The 7,582-nt window shown below is 38.4% G+C and overlaps 1 protein-coding gene across 1 annotated transcript; it reads left to right on the forward strand.

Annotated features, from left to right (window-relative positions):
• Nucleotides 1-948: 948 nt before the first annotated feature.
• casp3 (Caspase-3) lies at nucleotides 949-6,501 on the forward strand. The gene is given in 7 exon segments (NM_001139921.1): nucleotides 949-994; nucleotides 1,528-1,616; nucleotides 3,476-3,624; nucleotides 3,731-3,859; nucleotides 4,084-4,259; nucleotides 4,412-4,526; nucleotides 5,110-6,501. Coding segments are annotated over 6 exon segments (840 nt in total). The 5' UTR covers nucleotides 949-994; nucleotides 1,528-1,575; the 3' UTR covers nucleotides 5,340-6,501.
• Nucleotides 6,502-7,582: the final 1,081 nt, after the last annotated feature.

Raw genomic sequence — 7,582 nt, forward strand, 5'->3', positions numbered from 1 at the left:
TCCAATTAGAGACAACGACAACCAGCTGCCTCTAATTGGAGGTCATTGCAAAAAACAACAACATAGAAATAGAAAACTAGAAATAAACAGAAATAGATAACAGAACCAAAACCCCAAAACACACAAAACAAACACCCCCTGCCATGCTCTGACCAAACTACAATGACAAATAACCCCTTTTACTGGTCAGGACGTGACAATCGGACTCCCTAGTTAATATATGCTAACTGCACTTGAGTAGAGAGAGACTCCATATCAAAAAACAAAAGAACAGATAGACTCTTCACCATTCACCACACGATTCGCCCGATGTGCTTCAATCACTCCAGAAATATTTTTAATCTCTTCAAAATCGACTGCCCACGAGACGCCAGATATAACCCCCTTGAGGGGTGCCCTGTTCCGAAGAGACACACACGACACTTCAAACGTATCAAAAGACACAACGCACGTTCCTTCTGATCCGCAGAAGTTCAACAAAAATCAAAACAAGCCAGCCTCTCAAGATCCTTACAACCTTCACTTTACCCAGAACTCTCTCCACCAGTTAGATAACTCAAATGGTTTTTTTCAAGATTGGTACTCTGCTCAATTGCTCCTCATTAACAAACCGTACTCCTACTAGATACGAAAGGTCATTCTCATCACTGTACACTACTTTGCTCCGTTTTCCATTCTTTTGGGCAATACTCCAATTCTCCTTGATTCTACCGCCATTGTATTCAAAACCCCCTCATCTGCTTCCGCCATCTTTCGCTTGTCAGGAAAGTCACACCATTCTGGAAACGTTAAGACCGGCTTTGGTTAAGGTGTGTCCTTTATGCCGTCTACACAGGAAATAAACGACGGTGTTTGATTGGCTGCTTTGCACAATGACGCGTAAGCAATGTTTTTCGTTGACACCACATGAACAAGTATCAGATAACCTTGTTTAGTTGCGGAGAACTCTTCACGTTGACTCCCTCGCCGGTGTATTTCAACGCCTTAATGCAAAGTAATTATGTTTAAAGATTTTACACCTTTCATTGATACCTTATGTAATGTACTGTAATATACACAAGAACAGGAAACCTTTCAAATTCAAATTGGTAACGTTAACATTAACTTACGACGTTACTGCTACTTCGTAACGTTTTATATATATATATATATATATATATATATATATATATATATATATATACTAGCTACCGTAACAGTCCCAGCTAAATTTGATAAGAGTAGCTAGCTAGCTAACTGAAAGTTACTACAAGTTAGCTACACAGACTTTGGTAACTAACGTACTAACTAACGTTAGCTAGCTATTAACGTTAGCATACTACCTAGTTATTTAGCTGGTGTTACATGTCATAATATCTATCAGTACTACTGTAAAAAGAAATGGCTAGCTACATTCACTATTGAACCACAGTTGATAGCAGGTTAACTTATTTAGTTGACTTAGATTATGGCTTGGCTCCTGTGTGGATTCAACTTTGGAACTTGTGTGTGTGTGTGTGATTATTAACTTCTTATTTTCTCTTTCAGTACAACTATAGATGTTGTAAGAGTGATTGTGCTACTGAGACTGATACCATGTCTGATTTGGTGGATGCCAAAGGGATAGCTGCACAAGGGTAAGGCAATGCATTTCTCATGTCAACCCTATCAGCTACCCAAAGAATAGAGGGTGGGCATTTTTGTCACCCATCTACACACAATGCCCCGAAATGACAATGAAACATTTATTTTTTATGTTTGCAAATTTACTGAAAATTAAATACAGAAATATCCAATATGTATTTACATATGTATTCACATCCCTGAGTCAATATGTTGTAGAAGCACCTTTAGCAGCGAATACAGCTGTGAATCCTTCTGGCTACATCTTAAGAACTTTCCACACCTGGATTGTGCAACATTTGCCTATTATTATTTTCAAAATTCTTCAAGATCTGTCAAATTGGTTGATGATAATTGCTAGACAACAATTTGCAGGTCTTACCATAGATTTTCAGGAACATTCACTGTCTTCTTGGTAAGTAACTCCACTTTAGATTTTGTGAATTTTTCTCCCAGTGTCTGGTGGAAAGCAGAATGAACCAGGTTTTCCTCTAGGATTTTGCCTGTGCTTAGCTCCATTCCATTTATTTTTTATCCTGAAAAACTCCCCAGTCCTTAACGTTACAAGCAAACCGATAACATGATGCAGCCACCACTAAGATTGAAGATATGGAGAGTGGTACTCAGTAATGTGTTGTGTTGGATTTGCCCCAAACATAACACTTTGTATTCAGGACAAAAAGTGAATCGCTTTGCTCCATCTTTTGCAATATAACTTTTTTGCCTTGTTGCAAACAGGAAGCATGTTTTGTAAGTATTTTGTATTCAGTACAGACTTCCTTCTTTTCACTCTGTCAATTATGTCAGTATTGTGGAGTAGCTACCAATGTTTTTGATCAACCCTCAGTTTTCTCCCATCACAGCCATTGGCCTCATGGTGAAATCCCTAAGCAGTTTCCTTCCTCTCTGGCAAATGAGTTAGGAAGGATGACTGTATCTTTGTAGTGAAAGGGTGTATTGATACACCATGTAAAGTGTAATTAATAACTTCACCATACTCAAAGGGATATTCAATGTCTGCTTTTTTTATTTTTTACCCATCTACCAATAGGTGCCCTTTGCAAGGCATTGGAAAACCTCCCTGGTCTTTGTGGTTGAATCTGTGTTTGAAATTCACTGCTCGACTGAGGGACCTTACAGATAATTGTATGTGTGGGGTAAAGAGATGAGGCAGTCATTAAAAATCATGTTAAACACTATTATTGCACACAGTAAGTCCCTGCAACTTATGTGACTTGTTAAGCAAATGTTTTGAATACTTATTGACTCAAGACATTTCTGCTTTTCATATTTTATTAATTTGTAAACATTTTGAAAAACATCATACCATTTTGACATTATTGGGTATTGTGTGTAGACCAGTGACAAAACATCTCAATTCAATCTCTTTTAAATTCATGCTGTAACACAACAAAACCTGGAAAAGATCAAGGGGTGCGAATAGTTTCTGAAGGCACTGTATTTTATTATATTAGTTTGCACTTTTTATTTAGATACCCATTTGGGTGGCATGCACTGGGCGAGTGAGCCTATTTTTACATAGTTCTATCAGCTGTCACATTCTGTGAATGCATCTTTTAACATAATTTTATCCCTGAATAATGTTGGACAAATTATTCTCTCAGCTGGATTAGAATGCAATGTGACATTGCGTGTCTGATCATAAGCCAAAACCTGCTGTCATTGTGCCTTCAAGCATGTCAGCCAAACAAGATGCATTTTCAATGTACCTGTGGAGCCAGTTTAACATGGACAGTGAAAAGTGCATGTAGATGTTTTAATCACTCTGCAAGGACTCCTGCAATGTGTTATTGTCCGCCCACTGTGCCGCAGCCGATTCGGTGTTAAAAGGAACTTTTTCCTTTTGCTCCAGGCTGGGCAGTCCCTCAGTGCAAAGGTTTACGACAGAGAATCCTGAAGTAGACGCTAAGCCTCCGGCTGACATGTACACATATAAGATGAACTACCCCAGCCTTGGTCAGTGTGTCATCATCAACAACAAGAACTTTGACAAGCAAACAGGTAGGCCTAAGTTTGTACGATGTATTTTTGTCCATTTCACTTGTTCAGGTTATGATGGTATGTCCGATTTTTGTTATATACACTTCATTGGTTATTTCCCTTTAAGGAATGAGCTTTCGCAATGGAACAGACGTGGATGCAGGACATGCGATCAAAGTGTTCTCGAGTTTGGGGTACAAAGTGAAGGTTGCCAATGACCAGACTGTGCAACAGATACAACAGCTGCTTTCCAAAGGTAAGCTCAGCAGTTGTGATGTGAGTGTCCGAGTTAGATTGTCTTTCTTTGTGGAGTCATTTGAGAAGTTTCTTTCTGATTGTATACAAATAAGTTGCACTAGTGTTGGTAGTAGTGATGTGACATCTGGCAAAATTTGATCGACTGAAGGAAATCTCTTTTTAATGTTAAGTTTGATTGACTTCAAGAGCCACTGTGTGCGTGTGCGCGTGTGACATTTTCAGTGTCTCAAGACGACCACAGCCAGTCCGCCTCCTTTGTGTGTGTGATGCTGAGCCATGGAGAAGAGGGGTTCTTCTATGGCACAGATGGCAATGTAGAACTCAAGAAGCTCACTGGCCTCTTTAGGGGCGACCGCTGCAAAACGCTGGTGGGCAAGCCCAAACTCTTCTTCATCCAGGTACTGTAAGGTTTTAGCTGCCTGCTCAAAATTTCTGTACTGAAGTGATGAACATGTATTTGCATGACTGATATTCAGTGGTACATTGCTAAGAGTAGACTATCTTCCCCTGACCCTTAACCCCTGATCCTTCCTGTGGACCTGGTGAGTAGGCGTGCCGTGGCGATAACCTGGATGGTGGCATAGAGACAGACGCCGTTGCTGATGACTCTCCAGAGAGGATTCCTGTTGAGGCAGACTTTCTCTACGCTTATTCTACAGCCCCAGGTAATAAACCCTGTTTATTAATTAACCCTGTTTTATTAGTGCCCCACTTTGATATACTTTAAAGGCCCATAGCAGTCAAAAACGTGATTTTGTAAATATTTATTTCCACACTTAGGTTGTAGTAACTGTGAAATTGTGAAAATGATAATGCCCTTTTTAGTGTAAGAGCTGTTTGAAAAGTTTTGGTGGATAGAATTTTGCCAGCCTAGTGACATCACCATTTTAATCGAAAACAATCGCAGTAAGTTACTTAATTGTTACCAAGAAATGATTTGGTATTGAGATAAAAACGTCTGCAGTCATGCATACTACATATGTTACATTTACATGGTACATTGGTATGTTACATAGTACTTACAAATGATATATGTTATAACTTTTACACACAAACTGCAAACATGTATGACAGTAGACTATAAGCCTACTACTATAGCAATATATACTTGTATGGTAATTGCACTGTACCATGTACAAAAACGACCATGTACCACTGTATGTGCTTTAGAGAGGTTATAGCAATGTACAACATTACTACAGTGATTGGTTGGTCTGATTGGTTTGTGACGTCCGTGCCTCCCCATAGGCTACTACTCCTGGAGGAACACCCAGAAGGGCTCCTGGTTCGTGCAGGCCCTCTGTGAGATGTTACAAAGGTACGGCAAACAGCTGGAGATCATGCAGATCATGACACGTGTCAACCACATGGTGGCACTTGACTTCGAGTCTATCTCCAACATGCCTGGCTTTACTGCCAAAAAGCAGATCCCTTGCATTGTGTCTATGTTGACCAAAGATCTCTACTTTCCACATTGATTTGATATTGTTGTCTAGACATTACTATGACTTGATTGTGTATCCTGTGGGACCTTTTTAACTATGTGCACAATGTTTACTGGACTTCTAAGTAGTGCTGAGCAATTAAACAACATTTCTAAATGACCAATGTCGGTTCAATATTTTTAATTCCCTTTATGCACATTTTCTCTAGAGATAAACCAGATCAAGCCCGAACTGCAATGTAGTAGGGAGTTGTAGTTTCCAACCGGACGATATTTTACATTGTTTAGTGCAGAAAACGTGGTAATTAACTACCATGACCATAATCCTACTTGAGACAGAAGAACGCGCGATAGAGAGCGGTTGCTTCGCGAGGTATCTGTCTGAAAATACATTATCTAAGTGATTGGTATTCAGCAGCTACAAAAGTATGCCTTATTTACTTTGAAGAACTACTAAAATTGTGATTTTCTCAGACAGCATAGGCAGAAGCTCTATAGAGAGGATGACTAATATATATTTTTTAATTGTCATAAAATGATAAAACAAAAAAGTAATCAAAATAAAACAAATGTAATATACACTACTAAAATATTTTTTTAAAGTAATGTGAATAAATGATGGTTAATAAGTGATAAGCAGTTATGGGCAGTCACTACCATCATTGGACTTTTAATGATTGTTTTATTCTGTGTTACCGCATTCAACCCACATAATGCATTTAATGTATTATCGAAATCGAAAACCGGGATTATTGTTTAAGAATTGAAATGAAACCGAACCGACCTCAAAAAGCACTAATCGCTCAGCACTACTTCTAAGTGGATACAAATTTAAATACTTGTATTCTGTTTGGTTTAAGTCTTAAAGAGAAAGCTAAAGGTTTGATTCGATTTACCTTGGACTCGGAGGCCTAAAAGGCATGATGTTGGACCAAAGAGAATGCATTTGTAATGGAGGAAGGCAGGCATTAAGCAGCGATTATGCAATATTTATACTTGCTATTGATTTGTTGTTCCTGTATTGGTTCTGAATTATCGGGTATAAAGGGAAACACGCTTTCAGATAGCAATAATGTAATGAATCAATCACTCGGGCTTTAAAAGTATTGAAAAATGTGCCATGTCTTTTTAGAAATGATAACTGTGGGATGGTTTGTTTTTTTCATTCACTTGAATAAACTAGCTTTTATACTTGATTCAATTGTTATCCTATTATTTTCCACATTCACATTTCTGTGAATGGGATTTTAATAAATATATACAGTACCAGTCAAAAATTTGGACACACCTACTCATTCCAGGGTTTTTCTTTATTTGTACTATGTTCAACATTGTAGATGTCACGTCCTGACCATAGAAAGCTTTTTTTTCCTATGGTAGAGTAGGTCAGGGCGTGACTGGGGGGGGGGTAGTCTAGTTTATATTTTCTATGTGGGGTTCTAGTTTCTTTTTTCTATGTTGGTGTTTTGTATGATTCCCAATTAGAGGCAGCTGGTTATCATTGTCTCTAATTGGGGATCATACTTAAGTAGCATTTTTTCCACCTGTGGGTTATGGGATATTGTTTATGTGTAGTTGCATTGTCGTCATGTTTCGTTTATTCTTTATTGTTTTTGTATTTTGTTAAGTTTCACTTTCTAATAAAGATGTGGAACGCTACTCACGCTGCGCCTTGCTCCGTTTCTACAAACGTACGTGACGGTAGAATAATAGTGAGGACATCAAGACTATGAAATAACACATGGAATCATGTAGTAATGAAAAACGTGTTAAACAATTTAAAATATATTTGAGATTCTTCAAAGTAGCCAACCTTTGCCTTAATGACAGATTTGCACACGCTTGGCATTCTCTCAACCAGCTTCATGAGATAGTCACCTGGAATTCATTTCAATTAACAGGTGTGTTAAAAGTTAATTTGTGAAATTTCTTTCCTTAATGTGTTTGAGCCAATCAGTTATGTTGTGACAAGGTAGGGGTGGTATACAGAAGATAGCCCTATTTGGTAAAAGACCAAGTCCATATTATGGCAAGAACATCTCAAATAAGCAAAGAGAAACGACAGGCCATCATTACTTTAAGACATGAAGGTCAGTCAATCCGGAAAACTTCAAGAACTTTGCAAGTTTCAAGTGCAGTCGCAAAACAATCAAACACTATGATGAAACTGGCTCTCATGAGGAGCGACACAGAAATGGAAGACCCAGAGTTACCTCTGCTGCAGAGGATAAGTTCATTAGAGTTATCTGCACCTCAGAAATTGCTGCCCAAATAAAT

Source organism: Salmo salar, chromosome ssa24, assembly GCF_905237065.1.
Source record: "Salmo salar chromosome ssa24, Ssal_v3.1, whole genome shotgun sequence".
In the NCBI taxonomy this organism is placed as follows: Eukaryota; Metazoa; Chordata; class Actinopteri; order Salmoniformes; family Salmonidae; genus Salmo; species Salmo salar.